The sequence below is a fragment of the Gopherus evgoodei genome, chromosome 1 (genome assembly GCF_007399415.2).
Source record: "Gopherus evgoodei ecotype Sinaloan lineage chromosome 1, rGopEvg1_v1.p, whole genome shotgun sequence".
NCBI lineage: Eukaryota > Metazoa > Chordata > Testudines > Testudinidae > Gopherus > Gopherus evgoodei.
In genome coordinates, this window is record NC_044322.1 from 79667947 (window position 1) to 79695244 (window position 27298).

A 27298-nucleotide genomic window follows, 5' to 3' on the forward strand; every position below is an offset into this window, starting at 1 on the left:
GCTGTTGCAGCCACACTGCTATTTTAGTGTGCTAGTTGGGACAGAGATACTGTCTACCTGTGCTGAGCAACACCCTTCCAGCTGCTGGGTACACTAGTGTTCCTTAGTGTGCACACTCCCAGGGAGCCAGAAACATAATATGTTCTGACTTCTATTTAGAATCATTCAGTTCACCAGATAAGGCCAGGATTCTTTCTACTTGGTAAGTGTATTAATCAGGTTGCCCATCCCTGCAGTGCATACATCACTACCATTAATTAGAACACGGAATATCGATGCATCATTATTACCTTCCTGACTGATGTGCTATATACTAATCCGTTCTCCTGCTTGATTTCAATGGTAGTTGCTTTTCTGACAGCTGATGTTATATTATGTACACACAGGACTATAATTGAAAAAGATATGTGTACATACTGCCGGAAGCCACTGGGTATAGATTCCAAAATGATCTTAGATGCCTTACAGATTTGCTGTCACTCAGCTTGCTTCAAGGTAAGAAGGGGTTGCACTTCCTGCCATGAAATATAAATAAAAATATATCCTGAACAACGTGAATTATATTACATATATCATAAAACAATTTGTAGGCCTTAGAACTTCTGCCTCCAGGAACAGAACAGAGCCTGCACCGGGAGAAGGAAGTTTTTGCCTAGGCACCATGCACCTCTTTTCCCCCTCTTCTGGTCCCATGGGTGGTGAGGGAACCTGCAGGGTTGCTTCAGATTCTCCCACCCACTAATCCTGCAAGAGAAGCCTTCCGTTGTAGTCACTTGCAGTCTTATCCCCTACATATCACAGAACTTTACCTATGCTCTGGAAATCTTATGAAGGAGCTGTATTTTCCAGGGACTAGTAGGAGTTAGTGAGGCTGGGCAGCACAGCACAGGTAAAGTTACCCCTTTTGATGTGAACAGTTAGACAAAATGTGGAATCTTGTGGGTTGTCTTTATTAGGAGAGAAATTGATGATGGAGTCAGGTATTTCTTTCATGCAATTATGTTTATTTACAAATGTAAAGTCCTGTTTCCCTGAACACAGTAAGAATCAAGCAGGAGACAATTTAATTGCTCACAGTTCCAAGCTCTTTTCTAGTCAACGCTTTTAGTTTTTTCTCAGTGGCAAACTATCAGTGCTTCTGTGTCTGGTGCTTCCTTGCTGCCTTTTTTGTCTTTTTGTGGTATTTCTCCATGCATCTTCACTTTCACTCTCGCACTCAGAGCTCAATTTCTGAACCAGTCTTGCATGGCCTGTGTTTTGGGAAGTGACTCCTATGTTTCAGCTATCTATTTCATAAAGGTCAAGATTGTTAAACAGCAGGCTTATCTGAACCACACTAGTGGAAAAGGGAATTAAGAATATTGGGAAGGAAAATCTACAGTTTGCAAAGCAGAAGGTACTGAACCTTGGGAACCACACAAAAATAATAATTTGACTGTGCTGACTAGGATTGCTATTCCTTGGAGAGCTTGTGTTCAGTGACACTGAAATACTACCGGCCACAACTCTGTCCTTGGATGCTTACATGCTGGAGCTTAAATAAATATTAGACAGATTTTTGGATTTGTATTTTACATAAGACTGTGCATATAATTATGTGTTAAAGTGTGAAGTATGCAAAAGACCTCTGGAAGATCTGAAAGCAGGAGACAGCATTTGGATTTACAGAAATACTGTGCATTGTGAACCCTGCTATTTCAAAATTAAAGGTAAGTTGCAGGAAGATTACACTGTAGAAGACTGGAAATTTGAGAAAGAAAACAGAGTATTTAATCCAAAGTATCTTTCAAAAAATGCAATACAATTTTTGTTTCAGTGACTGTTTCTGGTGACATCTGTCACACTGTCTAGAGTGTCTCACAGCCGTGAGTGCCAACCTCAGGGCAGACTGTCAAGAAGCAGGGCAGAGACCCCAAACTAATTGTATGTTCTATAATTAGATGGCACCAATCCAGTAACAAGTGTGAATTCCTAACACATTATAACAATCTTACCATGGAGTCACAAACAGACTGGAGTGCCCAACAGGACTATCTTGCCATCCAGGCAAGCTGGACTTGGTGACAGTTAGTTGCTGTGCATAAAAGATCACAAAATACTCAGGTCGCTCTCAGTCCCAAGAGACCAGTCACTTACACTTGGTCATTTTGTACCTTAGATTTCACACCAAAGACAATGCTTTTAGCCAGTTGAATAGTAAACTATCTACAGATTTATTAATTATTAAATGAAATGAGAGATTTTTTTACAAGGTTAAAGCAGGCAACCATATATACACAAATCAATTACAGACTAGGGCAATGGTTCTCAAACTTCACTGTACTGCAACCCCCTTCTGACAACAAAAGTTACTACAAGACCCCAAAAAGGGGGACCGAAGCCTGAGGCTGATGAAGTCCTGCCTCTTCAGGCAGTGGGGGAAAAATGAAAGCCCGAGACCCACCACCCTGGGTAAGGGGTCAAAGATGAAGCCCAAAGCCTTCATCGCTGGGCGGGAGGCCTGCAAACTGAGCCCTGCTGCCCAGGGCTGAAGCCAAAGTCTGAGCCCCGGGTGGTGGGGCTTGGGTTTGGGCCCAGGGCTTCAATCAGTCTAACACAAGTCCTGGTGAGCCCACTAAAAAGGGGTTGCGACCCACTTTGGGGTCCTGACACAATGTTTGAGAATCACTGCCCTAGCCCCAAGTCATCTACCCATAGAAACCCTAACCCTATGGCAGCAATGCATACCCATAGGAGCCCTAGCCCTACCCCCAAGTCCTCTACCTATAGGAACCGTAACCCTAGCACAGGGATGCCTTGCCACAGAAACCCTAACCCTAGGGCGGGGATGTCTACAAATAGGAAGCCTAACCCTAGTGTAGGGATGCCTACTCATAGGAAACCTACAAGTTGGGCTGGGATGGCTACCCATGGAAATCGTAAGCCTAGCCCAAAGTCCCCTACCCATAGGAACCGCAACCTTAACAAGGGATGGCTAGCCATAGGAACCCTAACTCTAGCCCCAAGTCCTCTACTCATAGGAACCCTAACCCCTAGGGCAGGGATGCCTACACATAGAAACCCTAAAACTTGCACCAGGACTACTACCCATAAAAATCATAAGCCTAGCTCGAAGTCCCCTACACATAGGAACCCTAACCCTAGGGAGGAGATGCCTACCCATAAGAACCCTAATGCTGGGGTGGGGATGCCTACCCGTAGGAAGCCCAACCCTAGTATGGGGATGCCTACCCATAGTATCTGACCACTAAGTATCTGGCCCTAATATCTCTTTACAACAATTCAGTTGCCTTCATTTTTGTGTATTTAGAAAGCGTTGATTGTATATTTGCTGTGATGCTTCTAATCAGTCTTTTCTTTGTCTTGCAGAAAAATGGATCTACTGATTTGGGCTTCCAGAAACCAGGATAAAGATACATTTTCCTAATACTTAAACTATGTAAAATGTTTAATTTTTGTGTTAGGACTGACATATTCTAAATGTAAGATTACTAAATAGTCACTATAGGAACATAGTCTCTGAGACTTAAAATGACTTTATAAATACTTCCAGAAAGCAACAAAATTCATGGTTCAGTGTGTCCATCAGGTGTGTGAAAGTTATTTCTATATGTGATTTAGCAAAAGTAGAGCAACCTTGAAATGTATCATATGGAAGGACATCTCTCTCTGCCTGTGAGTTTTGAAGGACCTGTTTTCTGTTTATCCAAAATACACTTGATAACAAATAAAGAGTTGTTATCTTTATATGCTATGTTTTTAACATTGATACATATGTAATCAATGTGTTTTTGAAAACAAGTAGTCTTATGGTTATCCAGTACAGTTATAAATGTATACTCTACATGACATTACTTTCTTGTATACAGTATACGCTTGTGCAATGTCGTTATCCAAAAACCTTGTGACTGCTAATTATGAAGAACATAAAAAGCACTTTTTTGGCGTAGAAAATATATTAAAGAAATGAAAAAAACTGTTCACTATTTATTACAATACATCTGTTCACAAAGAGTCAGCAATATTCTGCATTATTCACTGAGAGTCATAAAGTAGTTCAGTGATTTATTGAGCTACAGTGATAGGTTTTGGCTCTTGCATTCTCTCTTGGGATCTTTGCTTGATCTTTTACATCATTAACATTATTTGACATAATTAACATTATTTTTTTCTCCTTTGTATCTCAGCAAAAAATCATTGATGAAATATGACTATGAAAGAATCTTTTTTTTTTCAAAGGGAGGAAAAAAATTGAAATACATATGGAAATCAACTGATTCCCAGATAAAAACCTACTGGTGAAAGGAATATTTAGTTGAAAGAGCTACCTGGATATTTCTTAGTCCTTCTCTGCTGTTACTTAGAAGACAACTGGGTAACGCAGATCAAAACAATTTATATGAAGATATGTTAAACTTAGTGTGCTAAATCTTGCAATGTGGTCAAGCAGCATAGAGTGCAAGTCATGTATCGTGTGCAGGGGTGTGGCCAGTGATGAGCTGCCAAAATATTGAAAACCGGTTCCCTACCAAGTCTTCGGCGGCACTTCGGTGGTGGGTCCTTCACTCGCTCCGGGTTTTTGTCGGCACTTCAGAGGTGGATCCTTCAGTGCCACCGAAGACCCAGAGCGAGTGAAGGACCTGCCACCGAAGTGCCACTGAAGACTTGGAGCACCACCCGGTGAGTACAAGCCCCACGTGTTGTTTTTTTTTTTAGTCATCCCTGCTGTGGCCCCGTCAAAATCGGGTCCCACACTTCCTGAAGCCAGCCCTGCACATCGGGGTTGCAAAATTGTATCAGGGGCTGGGTAGGGAACGCTGTGCCTCCCAAAACAGCGTGTCCCCCCACCATCCGACCCCCACACACGTCCTGCCCCTGACTGCCCCCCTCAGAATCCGCAACCCATCAACTCCCCCACTCCTTGTCCCTTGACCACCCCCTTCTGAGACCCCCACCCTAACTGCCCCCCAGGACCCCAACCCCTACCCAACTCATCCTGCTCTTTGCCCTCTGCCCTGACCCCATCCACCACCACCCCAACAGACCTCCGGAGCTCCCACGCCTACCCAACCCCCCTGTTCCCTGTCCCCTGATCACCCCCCCAGAACATCCACCCCCTCCAATCACTCTCTGCCCCTTATCCAACCCCTCCTCCCAGCCCTGGCCCAGCCCCCTTACCATGCTGCTCAGGGCAGTGTGTAAGGATGCCACACGGCCCACTGAAGCTTGCAGCCCCCCCACCCTTACCTTGCCGCTCAAAGTGGGAGGAGCTGCAGAGCTGCCCAGAGCGCTGGCCCCGGCAGCTTGGCATGCTGTGGCTCTACGAGGGGAGCGGGGGAGAGGCCGGGAGAGCCTCCTCAGCTGGGAGCACAGGTGGGCTGGAGACAGGATGGTCCTGTGGACTGAATGTGGCCTGTGGACCGGAGTTGTTTGCTCACCTGTCCACCCCTTTGACAGCCGGTTCTACACCAGCTTCTTAATTTAACAACCGCCGGTGGGAATCGGCTCCAGCTCATGACTGGGTGTGGCTTAAAGTTCACCTCTGTAGTCCTATGATCTTGCTACTATTCTGTGTAGTTCAGTCCCCCTGCAGTGTGAGGGCTGCTGCAATTTAAGCACAGTTTCAATGGTCACAAGGGGCTAAAAACAGATGAAGTTTAGCATAATGCAGCGTATCCTGTCCATACTTCCTTCCTCCCACATGGCCGCCTCCCTCTTTCCTGTCAATTCTGTAGCAGTGGTATCATAACCTTAGTCCCAGATTTGTACCTTAGTGTCCAAAATATGGGGGTTAGCATGAAAACCTCCAAGCTTAGTTACCAGCTTGGACCTGGTACTTGCTGCCACCACCCAAAAGATTAGAGTGTTTTGGGGCACTCTGGTCCCCCTGAAAAACCTTCCCTGGGGACCCCAAGACCCAAATCCCTTGAGTCTCACAACAAAGGGAAATAATCCTTTTTCCCTTCCCCCCTCCAGGTGCTCCTGGAGAGATACACAGACACAAGCTTTGTGAATCCAAACAGAGTGATTCCCCCTCTCCGTTCCCAGTCCTGGAAACAAAAAGGACTTTCCTACTCCCCCAGAGGGAATGCAAAATCAGGCTAGCAAATTCAACACACACACAGATCTCCCCCCTGATTTCTTCCTCCCACCAATTCCCTGGTGAGTACAGACTCAATTTTCCTGAAATTTCCCAGTAAAGAAAACTTCAACAGGTCTTAAAAGAAAGCTTTATATAAAAAGAAAGAAAAATATATACAAATGGTCTCTCTGTATTAAGGTGATACAATACAGGGTTAATTGCTTAAAAGAATATTGAATAAACAGCCTTATTCAAAAAGAATACAAATCAAAGCACTCCAGCACTTATATTCATGCAAATGCCAAAGAAAAGAAACCATATAACTTACTATCTGATCTCTTTGTCCTTACACTTAGAAACAGAAGATTAGAAAACAGAACTACTTCTCCAAAGCTCAGAGAAAGCAGGCAGCCAGAAAACAAAGACCTCAGACACACAATTCCCTCCACCCAAAGTTGAAAAAATCCGGTTTCCTGATTGGTCCTCTGGTCAGGTGCTCCAGGTGAAAGAGACATTAACCCTTAGCTATCTGTTTATGACACGCCCCCCAAATTGCAGACAGTGGGGAAGCTCACTGGCGGCGATTTCCTTCTAGAACTTGAAAATAAACAGATTAATACAACACATGCACCTTTACATATACTACTAAGTATATAACTAACAGACTTTTACATTTTAAGAACACTTTTTAACTACTGAATTCTGGGAAACTCTCACGGGAGAGTGCATCAGCAACTTTGTTAGAAGCTCCGGTGATGTGTTGAATTTCAAAATCAAAATCTTGGAGAGCTAAACACCAAAGAAGAAGTTTCTTGTTGTTCCCCTTGGCAGTATGAAGCCACTTTAGTGCAGCATGGTCAGTTTGTAGTTGGAACCACCGTCCCCAAACATATGGGCGTAGCTTTTCCAGGGCGTACACAATGGCATAGCATTCCTTTTCACTGACTGACCAGTGACTTTCCCTCTCAGACAGTTTTTTGCTGAGAAACACGACAGGATGGAAGTTGTGATCTGTTGCTTCCTGCATGAGCACTGCTCCTATACCACGCTCAGATGCATCCGTGGTTACTAGGAATGGCTTGTTAAAGTCCGGGGCCCTGAGCACAGGGTCAGACATGAGCATCGCCTTAAGCTGGGTAAAGGCCTTTTGACACTTATCAGTCCACTTAACGGCATTTGGCTGGGTCTTTTTGGTCAGATCGGTCAATGGGGCAGCGATTTGGCTGTAGTGTGGTACAAATCACCTGTAGTATTCGGCCAAGCCTAAGAAGGATTGGACCTACTTCTTGGACTGTGGGACAGGCCACTTTTGGATAGCATCCACCTTGGCCTGTAGGGGGTTTATGGTTCCTCGACCCACCTGGTGCCCCAGGTAAGTCACTTTGTTTTGGCCTATTTGACACTTTTTGGCCTTAACAGTTAGTCCTGCCTGCCTGATGCGCTCAAAGACCTTTTCCAGGTGGAGTAGGTGTTCGGGCCAGGAGTCTGAAAAAATGGCCACATCATCGAGGTAGGCAACTGCAAATTCTCCCAGTCCAGCTAGTAGACCATCTACCAGCCTCTGGAAGGTGGCGGGTGCATTTCGAAGGCCGAAAGGAAGGACATTGAATTCATACACCCCCGCATGGGTGACGAATGCTGACCTCTCCTTGGCAGGTTCATCTAGCGGTACTTGCCAGTACCCCTTGGTTAAGTCTATTGTAGAGATGAACTGGGCACGTCCCAACTTCTCCAATAGCTCATCAGTGCGTGGCATTGGATAGTTGTCCGGACGAGTTACAGCATTTAGCTTATGGTAGTCCACGCAAAAGCGTATTTCCCCATCTGGTTTGGGTACCAGAACCACTGGAGATGCCCATGCACTGGTAGATGAGTGGATTATACCCATCTGTAGCATGTTCTGGCTCTCCCGTTCTATAGCAGCTTGGGCATGAGGAGACACCCTGTAGGGTGGGGTTCTGATTGGGTGAGCATTACCTGTATCAATGGAGTGGTATGCCCGTTCAGTCCGTCCTGGGGTGGCTGAGAACAATGGGGCGAAGCTGGTGCACAGCTCCTTGATTTGTCGCCGCTGCAGACGTTCCAGGGTGGTTGAGAGGTTCACCTCTTGCACGCCACCGTCTTTTTTCCCGTTGTAGTAGACACCGTCAGGCCACTCAGCATCATCTCCCTGAACTGTAAACTGACAAACCTGTAAATCTCTGGAATAGAAAGGCTTGAGAGAATTAACATGGTACACTTTAGGCTTTAGTGAGGAATTGGGAAATGCTATGAGGTAGTTTACAGCTCCCAGGCGCTCTTGGACAGTGAATGGCCCTTCCCATGATGCTTCCATCTTATGGGCCTGTTGCGCCTTCAAGACCATAACCTGGTCTCCTACCTTGAAAGAACGTTCTCTGGCATGTCTGTCATACCAGGCCTTTTGCTCTTCCTGAGCATCCTTTAGGTTCTGTCTAGCAAGGGCTAAAGAGTGTCGGAGGGTGCTTTGTAGGTTGCTTACAAAGTCCAGAATGTTAGTTCCGGGAGAAGGCGTAAACCCCTCCCATTGCTGCTTCACCAACTGTAATGGCCCCTTAACCTCGTGACCATACACAAGTTCAAATGGTGAAAACCCTAAACTGGGATGTGGTACAGCCCTGTAGGCAAACAGCAACTGCTGCAACACTAGGTCCCAATTATTGGAGAATTCGTTAATGAATTTTCGTATCATGGCCCCCAAAGTTCCATTGAACCTTTCCACCAGGCCATTGGTTTGATGGTGGTACGGGGTGGCAACCAAGTGATTCACCCCATGAGTTTTCCACAGTTTTTGCATGGTCCCTGCCAGGAAATTAGACCCTGAATCTGTAAGGATGTCAGAGGGCCAACCTACCCTGGCAAAGATGTCTGTTAGGGCCAGGCACACAGTGTTAGCCCTGATGTTGCCTAGAGCTACTGCTTCTGGCCATCGGGTAGCAAAGTCCACTAAAGTCAGTACGTACTGCTTTCCTCTGGGCATCTTTTTTGGGAAAGGGCCCAGAATATCCACAGCTACTCGCTGAAATGGGACCTTAATTATGGGGAGTGGCTGGAGAGGGGCCTTGACCTGGTCTTGAGGCTTTCCCACTCTTTGGCATACCTCACAAGACCGGACATACTTGGCAACGTCCTTGCCCATCCCCTCCCAGTGGAAGGACTTCCCCAACCGGTCCTTGGTTCTGTTCACCCCAGCATGGCCACTGGGATGATCATGGGCTAAGCTTAAGAGCTCCCCCCGGTACTTAGTTGGAACCACCAACTGTTTTTGCGGCTGCCATTCTTCCCGGTGTCCACCAGAAAGAATTTCCTTGTATAAAAGTCCTCGGTCTATAACAAACCGGGATCGATTAGAAGAGCTGAGAGGCGGTGGGGCGCTCCGTGCCGCCGCCCAAGCTTTCTGAAGGCTGTCATCCTCTTCCTGCTCAGCCTGGAACTGTTCCCTTGAGGCTGGGGTCACCAGTTCTTCCTCAGACTGTGGACTTGGGCTTGGTCCCTCAGGAAGCGATGTAAGTGATGGGGTTGTTTCCGTTGCTGGTGAACCGCTCTTCGCTGGTGCACCTGAGGGTATTTTATGCTCTGGCTGAGCCTTTTGGGTATGGCTGTCTGTTGCTTCTGCCAGTTTGGGCTCGCTGGCGCCCACTGGCGTTGAGTTTGAAGATGGGGTTGCAATCGCTGGTGCTGGTTGCTGTTTTAGTTCCGGGCCTGGGACTAGAGATGCTGTGGCTGTTTCAGTGGTAGGCATGGAATCCGGGTCCACTACATCTCTCTGGGTCTCTGGTAACACAGACGGGGCGTCTGTGGATGGTTCAGGAACAGGAATGGGTCTGGAAGCTTGCCTGGTTTGGCTACGTGTAACCATTCCCACTCTCTTGGCCCGCCTCACCTGGTTGGCCAAGTCTTCCCCCAGTAGCATGGGGATAGGATAATTGTCATAGACTGCAAAAGTCCACATTCCTGACCCAGCCTTTGTACTGGACAGGCAGTTGAGCTGTAGGCAAGTCTACAGCTTGTGACATGAAGGGGTAAATTGTAACTTTGGCCTTTGGGTTGATGAATTTGGGGTCAACGAAGGATTGGTGGATAGCTGACACTTGTGCCCCCGTGTCTCTCCACGCAGTAACCTTCTTTCCGCCCACTCTCAAATTTTCCCTTCGCTCCAAGGGTATTTGAGAGGCATCCGGGCCTGGGGATCTTTGGTGTGATGGTGGTGTAATGAATTGCACTCGCATGGTGTTCTTGGGACAGTTGGCCTTGATATGTCCCAGTTCATTACACTTAAAGCATCTTCCATCTGATGGGTCACTGGGCCGAGGTGAGTTACTGGAGACTGGTGAGGTGGAAGGGTAGGGTGTCTGTGGCTTTACTTGGGTGGTATGTGGGGTCTTTGGCTGTCCTCGGTTGTAGGGTTTATGGTCTGTGTGCCCCCTGTGGTAATCGTTCCCCTTGACAGTAGCTTTCTTGCTTTCTGCCAGTTCCATCCATTTGGCTCCAATCTCCCCTGCCTCAGCGAGATCTTTGGGTTTTCCATCTTGTATGTACCGTGTGATGTCTTCAGGAACACCATCCAAGAACTGCTCCATTTGTATGAGGAGGTGCAGTTCTTCCAAGGTTTGAACGTTGTTTCCTGTTATCCAGGCCTCATAGTTTTTTGCAATGTAGTAGGCGTGTTTGGGAAATGACACCTCTGGTTTCCACTTTTGGGTTCTGAAGCGCCGACGGGCATGATCTGGGGTTATCCCCATCCTGTATCTGGCCTTGGTTTGAAAAAGTTTATAGTCATTCATTTGCTGCTTAGGCATTTCAGCTGCCACCTCTGCTAAAGGTCCACTGAGTTGTGGCCTTAATTCTACCATGTACTGGTCTTCGGGGATGCTGTACCCAAGACAGGCTCTTTCAAAATTTTTCAAGAAGGCCTCGGTGTCATCACCTGCCTTGTAGGTGGGAAATTTCCTGTGCTGTGGAGCAATAATTGGCGCCGGGTTGTTAGGGTTGGCTGGCACATGCAGCCCAGCTTTTGCCAACTCCAGTTCATGTTTTCTCTGTTTTTCCTTCTCTTCATTTTCTTTTTGTTGTTTTTCCATTTCTTTTTGTTGTTTTTCCATGTCTCGGCGGTGGGCCAACTCTTCTTCTGCTTGTTTCCTTCGGTAGGCCACCTCTTCTTCTTCTAGTTTTCTTTTGTGTGCTGCCTCTTTGATTTGTTCTTCTCTTTCTTTCATCTCCATGTCTTTCAGTTTTATTTCCAGCTGTCGCCTGTGTTCAGATTCTCTGATTTGTTCTTCAGCCTCCATTTTTGTCTTGGTAGACATGGTTCCTGTTTTCTTGTGTTGGGGTGCCCTCCGGTGTTTATCTTCTGAACTGCAGGTTCTCCGTTGCCTCCTGAAGTCTGCCTAGCAACAGTGCCTTTAGCTAATCTTCAATGTTAAGTAAACCTGAAAAAACACTTTATTTGCATTTATATAGTGCTGGTATGACTCTCAATGGGAGTGCTATTGTGTGACAAAAGACCCTTAACAGTCTGGTAATGGCTTCTTGCTTAACATGCAAGCCACAAACTGCCAGAGAGAGCAGAAAAAAAAATTCTCTCTGGTTCCCTTTTAAAACCAACTGTTTCTCTCTGCTAAAAAGCCCTTAGCAGAGAAAAGAAAAATATAATATTCCTACTGGCCTCTGGATTCTGTCTATCCCACCGCTGACACCATATCATAACCTTAGTCCCAGATTTGGACCTTAGTGTCCAAAATATGGGGGTTAGCATGAAAACCTCCAAGTTTAGTTACCAGCTTGGACCTGGTACTTACTGCCACCACCCAAAAGATTAGAGTGTTTTAGGGCACTCTGGTCCCCCTGAAAAACCTTCCCTGGGGACCCCAAGACCCAAATCCCTTGAGTCTCACAACAAAGGGAAATAATCCTTTTTCCCTTCCCCCCTCCAGGTGCTCCTGGAGAGATACACAGACACAAGCTTTGTGAATCCAAACAGAGTGATTCCCCCTCTCCGTTCCCAGTCCTGGAAACAAAAAGGACTTTCCTATTCCCCCAGAGGGAATGCAAAATCAGGCTAGCAAATTCAACACACACACAGATCTCCCCCCTGATTTCTTCCTCCCACCAATTCCCTGGTGAGTACAGACTCAATTTTCCTGAAATTTCCCAGTAAAGAAAACTTCAACAGGTCTTAAAAGAAAGCTTTATATAAAAAGAAAGAAAAATACATACAAATGGTCTCTCTGTATTAAGGTGATACAATACAGGGTTAATTGCTTAAAAGAATATTGAATAAACAGCCTTATTCAAAAAGAATACAAATCAAAGCACTCCAGCACTTATATTCATGCAAATGCCAAAGAAAAGAAACCATATAATTTACTATCTGATCTTTTTGTCCTTACACTTAGAAACAGAAGATTAGAAAACAGAACTACTTCTCCAAAGCTGAGAAAGCAGGCAGCCAGAAAACAAAGACCTCAGACACACAATTCCCTCCACCCAAAGTTGAAAAAATCCGGTTTCCTGATTGGTCCTCTGGTCAGGTGCTCCAGGTGAAAGAGACATTAACCCTTAGCTATCTGTTTATGACAAGTGGGGTAATAGAAATGAAAGTCCCTCAGCTCTGCCCCCTTCCAGGGCCTACTTAAGAAGGTTTCACAACCAGATTGTGTGGGGCAAGGCAGCCCTTACATAAAAGATGACTTGGCTTAGTGGTTTTTATGAAACCTTGTGAATTAATGAAAGCAACTTTAATAAACATGTTATTGTAAATACGATTACTGGTTTGAGCCAACTGCTGATGAATACTTCCCAGTTAAAGAGTGCTGGGACTTCTCTGCTTCATAAGGGAACAATGTCCACAATGACTTGGAGAGAGTTATTCCAAAATATTTAACACTAGAGGATACATATTCAGTCCTGGTGGAAGCCTACACCTGGGCCAACTGAAATTGGCTGTGTGTGGTTACAGAAGAAGCTATGAATTAGAGACACAGCACTGGCATCTCCAGCCCAGGGTTGTCCACATCTGATATTTTGTTTCAGTCCATTGCAAAAGTTAGGAGCCGGCAGTAAATCTAAACAAATGTGGGGTATTTAGATCTGGGGATTTGATTCAGGCCCCTCCATAATAAAAATGCTCAGTGGCAGGGAAGCAGCAATATAAAAAAATAATAAATAATTACGTGCTCATTAATTCATACTTGATAAGCAGCCATGGTAATAGTGCCATATGTTTTATTGTTGTTTTTATTATATGTTATGTATGTGCCAAAAGTAATAACAGTTTTTTGGCGCTTGAAATTTAGCACATAAAAGGACTGGACAGCAATATCTATTTAAAAATATCATATTAACATCTCAATGCTCATGTAGCAAAACTAAATCTCTTTGCATACTTTTTGCATATCATTAGTGTATAATGTTTTATTTTTCTTTGACTAGTGCTTCATGGAAACATCCAAAGGAACAGTTTTGCAGGCAGCTGTTTTAATGAATCTTTTATCTTCAATAATGCCTTAAATTAGACTGAAAAGCTGCATTGAGGGATGCTGTAGTAAATTATATGGATTTTTGTGAGTCATCAAGGCCATTTTCTCAACATGTAATGGATATTTCTTTATTTTACAAAGCAGGGGCACAGCTCCAAAGGAGGGGAGGAATCAAGCAATAAGAAAAAAATGACACAAGCATGGAGAGAGAAATAATCTAAATAGAATGGGAAAATAGATATTCATATGTTTCAAAGATGTAGTTTACTTGAGGATTACTCACTTATTCAATAACAGGTGTGACAATCAGGGTCCAGACACCCCAAATGGGGAAAAGGGGGTCTGAAACCCCAAAGAACAAGCAACTGAATCAACAGCTTGTATATAATGTTATTGTGTATAAATATGTCAAGTAGAGTCTCTGATGAAAGCTAGTAATGTTCTGAACTTGAGAGTCACGAGGAGATATGTATACAGGTTATGGTTATGAATGTATGCATGTGTATGTGTGTAGAAAATGGTAATTGTAATTGCGGGACCTTACAGGCTAATTGTTTACACAAAATTAACTCCCAGCACCTAGTACAGGGGTGGCCAGCCTGAGCCTGAGAAGGAGCAGGAATTTACCAATGTACATTGCCAAAGAGCCACAGTAATACATCACAGCCCCTCTACATCAGCTTCCCCATCCCGCTTCAAGCACCTCCCACACACTGGCAGCCGCACTGATCAACGCCTCCCCCTCCCTCCCCACACCTCCCGGGATCATCTGTTTCGTGGCGTGCAGGAGGCTCGGAGGGGAGGGGAGAGAAGCGGGGGCATGGCAGGCTTGGGAGGAGGTGGGAAAGGATGGAGTGGGGCAAGCCCTGTGGCAGAGCCAGGGGTTGAGCAGTGAGCACCCCTCAGCACATTGGAAAGTTGGCACCTGTAGCTCCAGCCCCGGAGTCAGTGCCTATATAAGAAGCCGCATATTATCTTCTGAAGAGCCACATGTGGCTCCGGAGCTATAAGTTGGCCACCTCTGACCTAGCATTTTACAACCCAGGGAAAAACAATGATGGACTATTAAAGTTAGTGGAAAGACATTGACACTCAAAAGGAAATACCAGTCTTACACCTTGTCTACACTACACAATTAAGTCAACCTCTGTTAGGTCAATGTACAGCCACTGCACTAATTACTTTGGTTTTTCATGTCCACACTACAGTCCTCCTGCCACTGGTACGTGTCCTCACCACAAATGCTTGTACTGACTTAAATGGGGCAGTGGGGGGCGCTGACAGCCCAGGCTGTGGACTCCATGCGGAACCCTCAGAGGGGAGTCCCACTGCCTGACGCTGACAGCTTGGGCTGTCAGCTCTGCACAGAGCCATGCTGCCCAGTGCTGACAGCCCTCATGGAACTGACAGATGATATAAATAATGCAGTGTCTACACAGACACTGCATTGCCTTAACTACTTTGTTCTAAACACTACTCCTCTCGTGGCAGTAGGGTTATTAGGTCAGTGTAGTGGGGGACTTACACTGGCAGCATTGTGCTGTAGTGTCAACACTTACAGGGTTAGGTCAACATAAGGCTGAATTTGTAGTATAGACCTGGCCTTAGAAAACTAAGGAGGAAGATGTTTTCCCTGCTCTGCATTACTATAGTTTGAAATAAAGAGGAAAAAAACTTGAAAACCCTGTTACAAAGGAAGGGAGGATTTTGAAGTGAAGTCTATCCAAAAACTGAGGGGCAACATCTAAGTGGGGTGCTGTCTGTGAAACACTGGATCCCCTCTCAGACAGAGGGCATGCTGAGAAACTGTTCAGAGGCAATGGGTAATTTGTATTAGAAAAGGGAATTTAGCTAATATAGAAGTACAATGCCTGATGTTGCATCTTTGTTTATTTTCTGAGTAATTTGTATGTTTTTGCTTTTCCTTACTATTTCCATCTTTGACTCTGTGATTTTTTCTATTAAATAAACTTTTTGTTCATTTTTATCCCAAGCAGGTCTCTAGCGTGCAGACTGTGTGTATGCCAAAGTGAACTGATATTGGGGGCAGGTTTCATGCCATTTGGGGTGATGAACCAGATGGGAAAAGCCCAAATGTCTGGTAGTTAAGAACTCTGGGAGACAGATTTGGGGAGACCTGGACCAGAAGATGTTGTTGAGGACACTCTGCAAGGAGTAACTTGGCTGAAGGAAGCCAGGGTGAAACCTTATGCTTGTAGGCTGGCTAGAGGTGTCAGACCTCTGAGCCATATACAAGATATCATGGCCACTTTACTACATCTGTGCACAGCCCATTTACTTGGACTGTAAACAGATGTCTGGATCTGGTTCTGTGATAAATAAAGTGGGGGGATAGCTCCGTTTGATGGACACCCAGCCAGCCAGTTAGCTGTAAAATCCCTCTTGGTAGCTGTTCTTTACTTTCTTTACCTGTAAAGGTCCCCCAGGTAAAGGGAAAAAAAAAGTGGGCACCTGACCAAAAGAGCCAATAGGAAAGCTAAAACTTTTTAAAATGGGGAAAGAAGCTTTCCCTTTGTCTGTTGTTCTCTGGGCTGCAGGGACATGAAGCAGCAATGCTGTGTAAAATTTGAACCAGGTATGAAAAAGTATCTTTCATACCTAGAAGAAATAATTTGGATAGGGACTGTTTAGTTAGATACTATCAGGTTTATTTCTTATTTTGGCTTGTGGATCTCCTCTTTGCTAACCCTGATGCTTTTGTTTGCTTTAAGCTGATATCCCAAGAAAGCTGTTTTGGGTGCTTAATTTTTGTAATTGTTTCTTTTAAGATCTAGCAAAAATCCTAAATTCCAGATTTTTTTTCTTCTTGTTTTTAATAAAAATTTACTTTTTTTAAGAATAGGATTTGATTTTTGTGTCCTAAGAGGTTTGTGCATGTTGTTTGATTAGCTAGTAGCCACAACTAATTTCCTTTGTTTTCTTTCTCAGCTTTTCCCAGGAGTGGGGGTGAAAGGGCTTGAGGGTACCTGACAGGGAGGAATTCCCAAGTGCTCCTTCCTTGGTTCAAAGGGGTTTTTTTTTTTGCACTTTTTGCATTTGCCTGGTGTTGTGGCAGCATTTACCAAGCCAAGATCAGAGAAAAGCTGTAACCTTGGGAGTGTAATATAAGCCTGGAGTGGCAAGTATTAATTTTTAGAGTTCTTGCGGGCCCCCACTTCTGCGCTGTCGCAGTGACAGAGTGGGGATTCAGCCTTGATAGGTTCTTTAGTCTCTGCTCCCTTGCTCTCCTGACACTTTTAACATAATCTAGTCACTTACCTGCTTCTTGGGCCTCTTCCCTCCCCAATGATTTGTTCTTGGCTCCCTACATTGTGTGCATGGGAGGCAGGTATCATAGGCAAGGGTAGGCTGTATCTTCCCAAACAGCCTAGCATGGCCCCACCCATGCTGCACTCCCAGGCCAGTCCCCCTACTGTGGTTCCCAAAGTGCACTGCCTGGTTGGCCCAGGCTTGCTGGCCTGATTCCCGCAGAAAGTCAGGGTGAGTGGTGCTGGAGCTGTGCTGCCCAGAGCATGGGGGCTGGCCATGCTGCCTGGCTGAGGCCAGGGGCCATTTTGGGGGTGATCTGGGCTACTGCAGGTGTGGAGGAGGCAGATGGGAAGGGGCGGGCCTTGGGCACAAGGGGAGGGGCCAGAGGCTAGCCATCCCAACATCCGAATCACCAGCTGCCCATTGTGCCTATTGTCAATCTTTTGTCTTTGGTAACTTCTCTAGCTCTCTAATATATATCATTTTTCTATTCACTTATTAAAGCTGTATATACCCCCCACCAAAGGTCTGATTTTGCTCTTATTTACCGTGATGTAAAATCAGTGTAAATATATTGACATCAGTGGAGTGACTCCTGATTTATACAGGTGTGAGTGAGTGGAGAAGAAAGCGGATTTCCCTTTTCCCTGCACTTTGTGAAATCATTTACAGTGATTCAAAACTGAATGCAAAGTGGATATGAAACATGCCAAATTGGAATGGTAGCATTTTACCCCGATTTTGCACTGATGTCAATGACTACACAAGGTGCAGAGCCATGAATAATTATTCCTATATCAATATATGCAAAGCCTCTAAGTTACTTGTCTCACCACTCATCCCTAGCATGTGCCTTATGGTATGTGCCAGAGACAGAAGGAGTTGGGATAGAGTGATACTCTGATACTGCTGCCTCAGCCACTGTCTGCAGGCAGCATAATTTAGAGAAATCTGAAAGCTGCTCTGTTATATCAGGGGTTGTTTTGGCACAAGGTCAGGAGAATGGAAAGGTAGCACAACGTGACCGTCTTGCCCACTCCTCACCTACACCAAGCACAGTCTCCTGGACATCAATATGGTATCTGAGACCTCTCTTTTGTGGGCCTCCCCACAGTCAGTTCTTGGCTTTGCAGTTCTTTTCTGTGTAAATTTCCCCGCTCTCATTTTATCTTTACTGCTAAAAGGACATTGACAAGTGGCTTGGGGCTAAAGAGGAGGTTTTTTGTTAACTTTTCTATAACAAAATGAAAGATTAATAGTAATGGCTGCATTAACTTTTGTTACCCTCCTCCTTTTTTTGTTATTTTAATGTATTGCAATAAGAACATAAGAACGGCCATGCTGGGTCAGACCAAAGGTCCATCAGGCCCAATATCCTGTCCTCTGACAGTGGCCAATGGCAGGTGCCCCAAAGGGAATGAACAGACAGGTTATCATCCATGCCCTGTCACCCAATTCCAGCTTCTGGCAAACAGAGGCTAGGGACACCATTTCTGCCCATCCTGGCTAATAGGTCCATCAGTGGCTATCTTCCATGAATCTATCTAGCTGCCTTTAGAACCCTGTTATAGTATTGGCCTTCACAATACACTCTGGCAAAGAGTTCCAGAGGTTGACAGTGTGTTGCATTGAAAAGTACTTTCTTGTGTTTGTTTTAAACCTGCTATCTATTAATTTCATTTGGTGGCCCCTTGTTCTTGTATTATGACAAGGAGTAAATAACACTTCCTTATTTACTTCCTCTATACCACTCATGATTTTATAGACCTCTATCATATCCCCTCTTAGATGCCTCTTTTCCAAGCTGAAAAGTCCCAGTCTTATTAATCTCTCCTCATATGGATGCCGTTCTATACCCCTAATTATATTTGTTGCCCTTTTCTGAACCTTTTCCAATTCCAATATATCTTTTTTGAGATGGGGCGATCACATCTGCATGCAGTATTCAAGGTGTGGGAGTACCGTAGATTTATATAGAGGCAATATGATATTTTATGTCTTATTATCTATCCCTTTCTTGATGATTCCCAACATTCTGTTCGCTTTTTTGACTGCCACTGTGCACTGAGTGGATGATTTCAGAGAACTATCCACAATGACTCCAAGATCTCTTTCTTGAGCGGTAACAGCTAATTTAGATCCCATCATTGTACATGTATAATTAGGATTATGTTTTCCAATTTATTTTATTTATTTTGCATTTATCAACATTAAATTTCATTTGCCATTTTGTTGCCCACTCACCCAGTTTTGTGAGATCCTTTTGTAGCTTTTTGCAGTCTGCCTGGGACTTAATTATCTTGAGTAGTTTTGTATCATCTGCAAATTTTGCCACCTCACTGTTTACCCCTTTTTCCAGATCGTTTATGAATATGTTAAATAGGACTGAGCTCAGTACAGATCCTAATGAGAACACTTTGCTCACATCAGGTCTATACAGAACATAGCTGCTAAGATCAAGTTTCTTACATGTTGCTTTGACCATAACATCTGCCCATTTGAATCGCTCCATTGTTTCCCTGTTTCACCACATTGAGATCCCGATTCTCATCCTAAACTTCGAGACTTTTTACAATGCCTCTCCTTACTTGTCTGCTCTTGTTCCTTCCTCATTATCCCTGCTGCCTCCCTCCCTCCTGCCAGCAGTGCCAGCCCTGCTAACCTAATCATCTGTTTCTGACACTGACCTGCATGCCTTTTTTAATGCTAACTCTTGCTTGATTTGTAAGGCCACTAAGTTGTTCTTCAGAACTCTCCTTAAGATCCACTTCTGTTGTGGTGCTTTTCAGAACTCAGCCAGTGATTGTTCAGGGCACAGGTGGTTTAGGTAGCACTTTTTAAATATATAATTCATCATGATTAACAATATAATAAATACCTACAACTATTGAAGTGCAAATATATGTAACAATTGTACTAATATGACTGAATTTCTGTTTTTTCAATCTTAATATGCACTTGTCTTCCTAGACTGTGAGCTATTTAGGGCAGGGACTTAATCTTGTATATCTTTGTGCAGCACCTAGCACAATGGGACCCCACTATTACTCATATCAAATAATTCATAACTATGTGTATGGATCATGACAAAAGCAGAAAATCTTCCTCACACTAACTACTTTGTAGTTTTAATAACTGGTTAGGATCTTCAGTGACTTATATCAGTTATACATTAACAGCTACATTCGGATTCTCTGCGCCAAGAATTGCAATTACTTGGTTTTGTCCTGCAAAAGTCAATATCAGAGTTTAAGTCACGCAGACAACTCATGGATCAGTCACTATTATGCATTCAACAGACACCTATTTTCAAAGTAATCAGCCAGTTAGTGAGTTTAAAACAAAGGCATCTTGAACTTAAAATCACCTACCAAGACAGCACACAACACCCAGAATTATTTCTGAGAAAAAGTTCAAGTTTCTGTAGTATGATGGTTATCATGTTTGCCTAACACAGGAAAGGTTCTTGGTTTGAAACTGGGTGGAAACATATCACTGTCCCTTTTTCTGACTCCCTTTCTACATTTTAGGGGGAGGAATAGCTGCATGGTTTGAGCATTGGCTTGCTAAACCCGGGGTTATGAGTTCAATCCTTGAGGGGGCTGTTTAGGGAACTGGGCTAAAAATCTGTCTGGGGATTAGTTCTGCTTTGAGCAGGGGGTTGGACTAGATGACCTCCTGAGGTTCCTAATAATCTATGGTTCTATCTCCTAATGTGTAACAAGGTGCTGATGTTTATGAGAGTACTTTTATACCAAAGTATTCAAAAGCAGCAGAAAAGAGAAAGTAGGATGCAGGGCCAGCTCCAGGCACCAGCATTCCAAGCTGGTGCTTGGGGCAGCAATCTGAAAGGGACGGCAGTCCCTGTTGTTTTGCCCGCAAGCAGTGCGCCGAATTGCCGCCGTGGACAGTGGGGACAGTCCGTGCACCATTAGGGCGGCAGGCGTGTTTCTACTGTGGCGGCAATTTGGCAGCAGCTTCTATGTTTATCTGTCCGCTGTGGCTTCAGCTAAACATAGAAGCTGCCGGCGAATTGCCGCTACCGTGGAAACAGGCCTGCTGCCCTAAGGGCACATGGACTGCCCCCACTGTCTGCGGCAGCAATTTGGTACTCTGCTTGGAGTGGCGAAAACTGTAGAGCCAGCCCTGGTAGGAGGAGAGAGATTAGAAGCAGAACTTTAAAGAAAAAATGTTAAGGACAAGTAGAAGCAGAGCTTTTAAAAATGGGGGATGAGAATTTGGAAAACAATAATAAGCACAAAATCTCAGGAGATGTCCATTCGTGGATTATTGGCATATATTCTGTTGCCAGTGCAGTTAATAGTAAAACTTCTGCTGATTTCAACAGATGCAGGCCCCAACCCTTTGTATTTAAAACTAGGGTCCTTCTAAACATTTGTTTTATCCTTCTATACCGGGGTAGGCAACCTATGGCATGCGTGCCAAAGGCGGCACACGAGCTGATTTTCAGTGGCACTCACACTGCCCCGGTTCTGGCCACCAGTCCAGGTGGCTTTGCATTTTAATTTAATTTTAAATGAAGTTTCTTAAACATTTTAAAAACCTTATTTACTTTACATACAACAATAGTTTAGTTATATATTATAGACTTATAGAAAGAGACCTTCTAAGAACGTTAAAATGTATTACTGGCACGCAAAAGCTTAAATTAAAGTGAAGAAATGAAGACTTAGCACACCACTTCTGAAAGGTTGCCGACCCCTGTTCTATACCATTGTCTCTGTAGGGAGTTGGCATCTATTGAATTTCAGTCTATTCCCTTTGTATACATGGCCCAAGTTTTGGAATCAAGAACTGAGGACAGGAAACAACCAGCTATACTGAAGTTCTGTTATTAAGATGTAAAACCACCAAATATTTTGAGTTATAAAGTGTTTTGAAGATGTACAAAATAGTGTAACTGGTGCTTGCATTTTACTCTGTTGCAGGGAGTTTGGAGATAAAGCTATTTACATGTGAAGGTCACGTGTACTGCATACTCCTATGTTAGCAATGTGTATATTCCCATATTACATGGTACTTACTGGTTCAAGCCCTATTCTGTATTGGCACAGAGTGTCTAGATTAGGGTTTTGTGTCAGTGTGAGTACATTGGTGTAGTTATAGTGGTTTACACTAGAGCTGTTGATTAATCGCAGTTAACTCACACAAGTAACCCAAAAAATGTTATCGCGATTAAAATTTTTTATCAAAGTTGCAGTTTTAATCACACTGTTAAACAATAGAATACCAATTGAAATTTATTAAATATTATGGATTTTTTTCTACATTTTAAAATATATTGAGTTCAATTAGAATACAGTATACAAAGTGTACAGTGCTCACTTTATATTATTATTTTTATTACAAATATTGGCACTGTAAAAATGGCACACAAAAAAAGTATTGGCTCAATTCACCTCATATAAGTACTGTAGTGCAATCTCTTTATTTTGTAAGTGCAACTTACAAATATAGATTTTTTTACATAACTTCACTCAAAAACAAAACAATGTAAAACTTTAGTGCCTACAAGTCCACTCAGTCCTACTTCTTGTTCAGCCAGTTGCTAAGACAAACAAGTTTGTTTACATTTACGGAGATAATGCTGCTTGCTTATTTACAATGTCACTTGAAAGTGAGAACAAGTGTTTGCATGGCACTTTTGTAGCCAGCATTGTAAGGTATTTATATGCCAGACATGCTAAACATTTGTATGCTTTTTTATGCTTTGGCTACCATTTCAGAGGATATGCTTCCATGCTGATGATCTCGTTAAAAAAAAAAAGCATTCATAAAATTTGTAACTGAACTCCTTAGGGGAGAATTGTATGTTTCCTACTCTGTTTTACCCACATTCTGACATATATTTCATGTTATAGCAGTCTCAGATGATGACCCAGCGCATGTTATTAGTTTTAAGAACACTTTGACTGCAGATTTCACAAAACAAAAAGAAGGTACCAATGTGAGCTTTCCAAAGATAGCTACATCACTCAACCCAGTGTTTAAGAATCTGAAGTGCCTTCCAAAATCTGAGAGGGACCTGGTGTAGTGAATGCTTTCAGAAGTCTTAAAAGAGCAACAATCCAATGTGGAAACTACAGAACCTGAACCACCAAAAAAGAAAATCAACCTTCTGTTGGTGGTATCTGACTCAGATGATGAAAATGAACTTGCTTTGGTCTGCACTGCTTGGGATGGTTATCGAGCAGAACCCGTTATCAGCATGGATGCATGTCCCCTGGAATGGAGGTTGAAGTATGAAGGGACATATGAATCTTTAGTGCATCTGGCACATAAATATCTTGTGACTCTGGCTACAACCGTGCCATGTCAACGGCTGATCTCACTTTCAGGTGATACTGTAAACAAGAAGTGGGCAGCATTATCTCCTGCAAATGTAAACAAACTTGTTAGTCTGAGCGATTGGCTAAGCAAGAAATAGGACTGAGTGGACCTGAAAGCTCTAAAGCAGGGATCAGCAACCTTTGACATATGGCCTGTCTGGGAAATCCACTGGCGGGCTGGGATGGCTTATTTACCTGCAGCATCCACAGGTTCAGTCAATCGCAGTTCCTACTGGCTGCAGTTCGCCGTTTCAGGCCAATGGGGACTGTGAGAAGTGGCAGCCAGCACATCCCTTGGCCCATGCCGCTTCCTGCAGCCCTCATTGGTCTGGAACGGCAAACTGCAGCCAGTGGGAGCTGCCATCGGCTGAACTTGCAGCCAGAACTTGCAGGTAAACAAACTGTCCCAGCCCGCCAGCGGATTTCCCTGACAGGCCGCGTGCCAAAGGTTGCTGATCCCTGCTCTAAAGTTTTACATTGTTTGTTTGTTTTATTTTTGAATGCAGTTATTTTTTGTACATAATTCTACATTTGTAAATTCAACTTTCGTGATAAAGATGTTACATTACAATACTTGTATTAGGTGAAAAATACTATTATGTTTCTTTTTTACAGTGCAAATACTTGTAATAAAAATAATAATATAAAGTGAGCACTGTACACTTTGTATTCTGTGATGCAATTGAAATCAATACATTTGAAAATATAGAAAACACAAAACTATTTAAATAAATGGTATTCTATTATTTTTTAACAGTGCAATTAATCGTGATTATTTTTTTTAATCGCTTGACAGCCCTAGTTTATACTTCTCATTTAGTCAAGCCTCTTACCCCCACTGTGATAGTTTGGGGAATATGTCTGTGTCCAGTTATGGATTTCATTTGGTTTTATTAATGTTATTTGTAATTGCAACCATCATTATGGATTACCTCATCCATTTTATAACAGTGATTTAATACAGAGTGGGGAGACAATATCTGGAATGCTGTTATAGAGCAATCACAGGTGATCAACATTGAACCACTCTCCTTTGCTTGAACCATGGAGTTTCTGTTGGCAGAGCCTTGTCAATGGACTCTTCATTGTAACCTATTAGGGTAGAAGGGGGTTGGAGACAGTTGCATTTGCCCCTGCTTCTTCCCAAGTTTAAATACATGGCTGGAACACTCACAGTTTCTCCACTTGACCACCTATCCAAAGGTGGCAAGGAAATGTTCCAAAAGGTAGCTGCTTTCTAAGCCAGGGAATTCCTTTCATAGCCAAGAACAGCCGACACAACTAGAGAGAGTGGAAGCAGGAGAGACTTTGCCTCTCCGAAAGGATTTGGATCAAACTCAGGACTCACAAAAGGATGTGAGGTCAGACTAAGGGGGTTACATTCAGGAATTTGTTGTTTTCCATAGATCTGTAACAATCCTGTGCTTTTTAGGAGCAAAGGGTGTGTGTTTAAGAAGTTCCTTTGATAAGACTGTGTTTCTTGCTTTACTGTTATGTTGTGCCTGAAGGGGTTAACTAGAAACCAGCACTCCCATAGCCAGGCGATCTCTGGGAGGAAGGTGTCTGAACAACTTGGGGGCTCGGGTGTCTAATTTTTGGACACCAGAACTAGACGCAATATCACAGCAGCAGTCATAGCAGTGCCAAATACAGAAGTAAAATAACGTACCTGAGATTCCCGTTTATGCATCCCAGGATTGTATTAGCCCTTTTTGGCCTCAGCATTGGACTGGGAGCTCTTGTTCAGTGATTTTTCCATTACCACCCCCATATGTTTTTCAGAGTCACTGCTTCGTAGGATTAAGTCGCCATCCTGTAAGTATGGCCTACATTCTTTGTTCCTAGATGTATTCATTTATATATAGCCATATTGAAACCCATATCATTTACTTGTGTCCATCTTACCAAGTGATTTAGATCACTCTGTATCATTGACTTGTCCTTTTCATTATTTATCATTCCTGCAATATTTGTGTTCTCTGCAAACTTTATCAGTGATGTTTTCTTCCAAGTTATTGATAAAAATGTTAAATAGCATAAGACTAAAGAACCAGTTGTTTCCTGTCGCCACTGGAAACACATCTGCTGTTACTCGTGCAAAATTCTCTGTTACTCACACACTGTAGGGGCACTTACCTTTACCCAATTCCTAGGGCTCAAGGCATAAGCCTCTTACGGTAGGTACCCAGCCTTACCCCGTTCCTAGGGCTCAGGAGTAACCTTATGCTCTGCAGGTTTGCAGGGTCTTTTACCAGTGAAAGAGCCTTATACAGCAATATCCTACTTAATCTCTATTTATTAACAATTACCAAAACAGAATGCACATGCTAAACATACAATGCTCATACAACAAAGCAGATGAACTTTTCTTGATGGCCAATCAGGATCAGGTCATCTGGGGGGCTTCAGCTTCTTCACAATGTGGTTGGCAGAGTGTTGAGGTCTGGCAGCTCTGATCTTGGGGCTGTGTCCTGGAGTCAGTTCCCAAAGCACTTCCTTTTGGACCCCAATCTATATAGTGAAATTTAAGTCTTGCTTAGCTGTACCTTAACCAATCATTTTACTAAAATATTACTAAACAGTTTTCTAACCAATCCTAACATACTGTAAAACAATCCTTTAACCAATTCTACCCCACCACCTTAATTGATTTATACCAGTAAAATTAATTATGTAACAGACAGAAACAATCGAAGAACCAGAGACCATAGAGATAAATAATAGAGGTGGGGTCCATAAAGACAAAACAATAAAGAAATGGATTTCACAACCACAACTAATATATTGATAAGTCATTTCTTGCCAGATAGAATGCTATCAAACTAAGTTTTCTTTAACTATCTTAAGCTCTGTTTTTTTAATCTGGTGATGGTGGGTGCTATTAGGACAGGAGAGTCTTCTTAGCAGCCTGATATTACATTGTTTTAATGTAATTTATATGGAATGTGAGGATGTGACTTTCTGCTTCATGACTAATGGCTGCTGGTCTCCTAATATGGCTGCAGACAAAGGCCTTACATTGTTGATTCCTTGTTTATAATTGCATTATGGGACCTATCAGGTAGCCAGTTTTTAAGCCGTTTAAAGTGTGCCATGTTAATTATGTATCTGTGGTGTCAATTCAAATGCCTTACAGAAGTCTAACTGTATTTTATCTACGCTATTGCTTTTATCAACCAAACCTGTAATCTCATTAAAAAATTAAAAACCCATGTTGATTGGCAGTCTATATTACTCTCCTTTAATTCTTTATTAATCAAGTCCCATATCAGCCATTCCATTAACTTGTCCAGACTCAATATAAGACTGACTATAATTACCTGGTTCATTCCTTTTACACTATTGGCACAAATTAACTTTCTTCCAGTCTCCTGGAACTTCCCCAGTGTTCCAAGGCTTATTGACATTCAATATCAATGGTCCAGTGAAATCCTCAGCCATCTCTTTTAAAACTCTTGGATGCAAGTTATCTGGACCTGCTGATTTTAAAATGTCTAACTTTAGTAGCTTCTGATTAACATCTTCCAGAGATCTAGTGGAATAGAAAGAGTATTGTCACCACCATATGAATGACTACATCATCTGTTCTTTCACAACCACAGAACAGATTTATTGAACACTTCTGCCTTTTCTGCATTACTATGGATAATTCTACCATTTCCATCTAGTAGTGGACCAATATCATTGTTAGGATTCTTTTTGTTCCTAATATACTTGAAAATGTCTTCTTACTGCTCTTAACCATGCTGGCCAAAGATATCTCCTTGTGCCCCTTTGCTTCTCTTTTCTATTTTCTACCATTGCTAGCTTCTGAATTATATTAATTACTATTAACTTCTACTTCTTTCCACTTGTTATGTATATATTTTTATAGCTACCTTCACTCCCTTTTAAATCAGGCCATTTTAAAAGCAGTATGGCCTTCTTCCTTGATTGTAGAATTGTGGCTTTTTGGGCGCCTAGTAAAGTAGTCTTAAACAATTCCCAATAATATGCTTATACAGTTTTACAGCAAGAAAAGGCCATCCAACCTAACATACTATGTTGTTTGGGGGTTTTGTTCAAGCATAGTATCCTGTTTTTTTTTCACTTTGTCTCTC

At 43.2% G+C, this 27298-nt stretch overlaps 1 protein-coding gene across 1 annotated transcript in view; it reads left to right on the forward strand.

Moving 5' to 3' along the window:
- Positions 1-3747, forward strand: part of SCEL (sciellin) — a 74611-nt gene extending 70864 nt beyond the window's left edge. The window contains 3 exon segments of the mRNA XM_030567023.1: positions 387-495; positions 1607-1709; positions 3370-3747. Of these exon segments, the coding sequence (XP_030422883.1) occupies positions 387-495; positions 1607-1709; positions 3370-3386 (229 nt within the window). The 3' untranslated portion in view covers positions 3387-3747.
- Positions 3748-27298: the final 23551 nt, after the last annotated feature.